At 45.2% G+C, this 2002-nt stretch overlaps 1 protein-coding gene across 1 annotated transcript; it reads right to left on the bottom strand.

Moving 5' to 3' along the window:
* Positions 1–262: 262 nt before the first annotated feature.
* Positions 263–970, bottom strand: SOD3 (superoxide dismutase 3, extracellular). Its single transcript, XM_009879358.1, has one exon. It carries the CDS (start codon positions 968–970, stop codon positions 263–265), a length of 708 nt encoding a protein of 235 aa, XP_009877660.1.
* Between the last annotated feature and the right edge of the window lie 1032 nt (positions 971–2002).

Here is a 2002-nt window from a genome sequence, read left to right as displayed (position 1 = left end):
CTTCTCTTATATGCATTTGACTCCTAAACTGTGTACAAGGGCATCTTTTCAAGAAAATACATCACAGGGTTGAGTTGATGCTGTTTTTATTGGTGGGCTTACAGAAAGGAGGCTCTACAAAGTGATACGTGTTTCTTAAAGGAGCAAGCAAATGGAAACGGGAATCCTTTAGCTGTAGCTGTCGGTGGCCGTTGGCACAGCCGAAGGTACGTTGTGCTGCCGGGGCAGCAGCCAGCCTGTTGGTCTTCGCTTAAGCCTGGTTCTATGTTCGTTTGTTGAGCCCTCTCTTCTTCTTGTCCGTAACCTCAGGCAGTTTCTCTTCCCACAAGCTCTTGTTGCACATCCCAATCACGCAGCAGGCCAGCCGTCTCCCAGCGTTCCCGTTTTCCAAACTGGCTTTGTTGTTGCCCTTGCCCATGTCATCTTCCTGCTCGTGGATCACAACGGATCTGCCCATGATGGAATATGGACCAAACAGAGTTGCGAAGAGATTCGCTTTGTATTTTCTGATTTTGCCTTCTTTAGGAGAAAAGTTGCCAAAATCTCCTGGGTGACGAGGGTGATTCACTCTGAAAGGGTTATAGTGTCCTCCCGTTGAATCGCAGCCGTTGCTGAGGTCCCCGAGCTCGTGGATGTGTATGGCTCTAGCAGACTGATTGTTATCCAGCGGAAACCCATCCAAGTAAAAAACGGCTTCTAGTCTTCCGTATGAGTAATACTGTCTGAACAAGACTTGTCCAGTTACTTGTGGCTTGTCAGCATCTATTTTGGAGCTGGGCTTCATTTCACAAGCGGCGTAAATCATCCCATCAGTCTCGTTACCAGGCAGTATTGGATAGAGCAAATTCTGCCAGAGGTCATTCACTTTTTTCTGCATGTCATGAAATGGCTCTTGCTTTGGATCAGTTTCTTTTTCTGTCACAACAGCAGAAGCAGACAGGGCAAGACCAGTGACCAAAATCAGAAGCATCTTGGCAGCTTAGAGCCTGCAAAAGGTATAAGAAGCTACAAAGAATTAAGGGCTGTTTTTGTGGCAGCGTGGCTGGAGAAAAAGGCACGCAGGCTGGGGCAGTGCTGAGCAAAACAGCTGGAGCGCGATCCCGGCAGACTGCTGCTTTCTAAATCTGCCTGATGTGACGAAACTAAATCAGAATGCGTACGCCTGTTTAAACACATACAACGGACACCCATGACTAAAAGAAGGGACTAGTGATTTTCTATCTTATGCTAGGTCTCAATCTTAAAAGCCACCTCTTTTTTTTTTCCCTCCAGGAAGCGAGTAAGCCAAAGTAATCTATTTCTGAATTTGTAGTGAGACTTTTATCCTACTACAAATTCCTCACAAGACAGTTTGCCAGGGGACTTGTTTTGGTCCATCTAGTTAACCTCTAGTTAGGCATTACAAACAAAAAGTAAAAATCCAACAAGTTGATTACCTTGTAGAGTTGCTGCAGAACCTCTCAGTAGTAGCTCTTTGCCTCTGCTCCCCTAAACTGAGATGCGATCAGACAGAAATCCAGAGCTGTTTGAAGTTGATGCTTATGGAAACTGCGTGTTTGTGTAAAAGTTAGGTAACGCTGGCTCAGGGGAGGCGTCACCGGGAGAACCGTGGGAGGGAAGGAAGGAGGGGGGGAAAAGTTCTGGGCATTTTCATTTTTGGGCAGGATAAACACTGTCCTTCCTCGATTAGTTTGTTAGTCTGGTGCTCTGTCCCCACTGATGTTCAAAAAAAAAAAAAAAAGAAAGTTATCAAGCTTTTAAATTAATCTTCCTTTTGATGACTTCATGTGCTTATCTAAAACAAGCAACCCTCAACATGCAGTGAGGGGAGAGGAAGGAGCTTTATTAAGACACAGTTGGGCAGTTCGCTCACTTAGGCGGTGGTTGTCATGGAGCTGGTTTGCATTTTTATGTCTTTATTAGCCAAAATTGAAAGTGGTGCTTGAGCAACATACCGTGTTCCACATGGATGTACACCAAAGTTTCTGTAGTTTTAAAACCT

This window comes from Apaloderma vittatum, unplaced genomic scaffold (assembly GCF_000703405.1).
Source record: "Apaloderma vittatum isolate BGI_N311 unplaced genomic scaffold, ASM70340v1 scaffold12352, whole genome shotgun sequence".
NCBI lineage: Eukaryota > Metazoa > Chordata > Aves > Trogoniformes > Trogonidae > Apaloderma > Apaloderma vittatum.
Note: the sequence above shows the minus strand (reverse complement) of the source record. Positions and strands in the feature narration are given on the sequence as shown.

Excerpts from the sequence above, each read along its gene's own strand:
- SOD3 (XM_009879358.1), bottom strand. The coding sequence starts at position 970 with ATGCTTCTGATTTTGGTCACTGGTCTTGCCCTGTCTGCTTCTGCTGTT.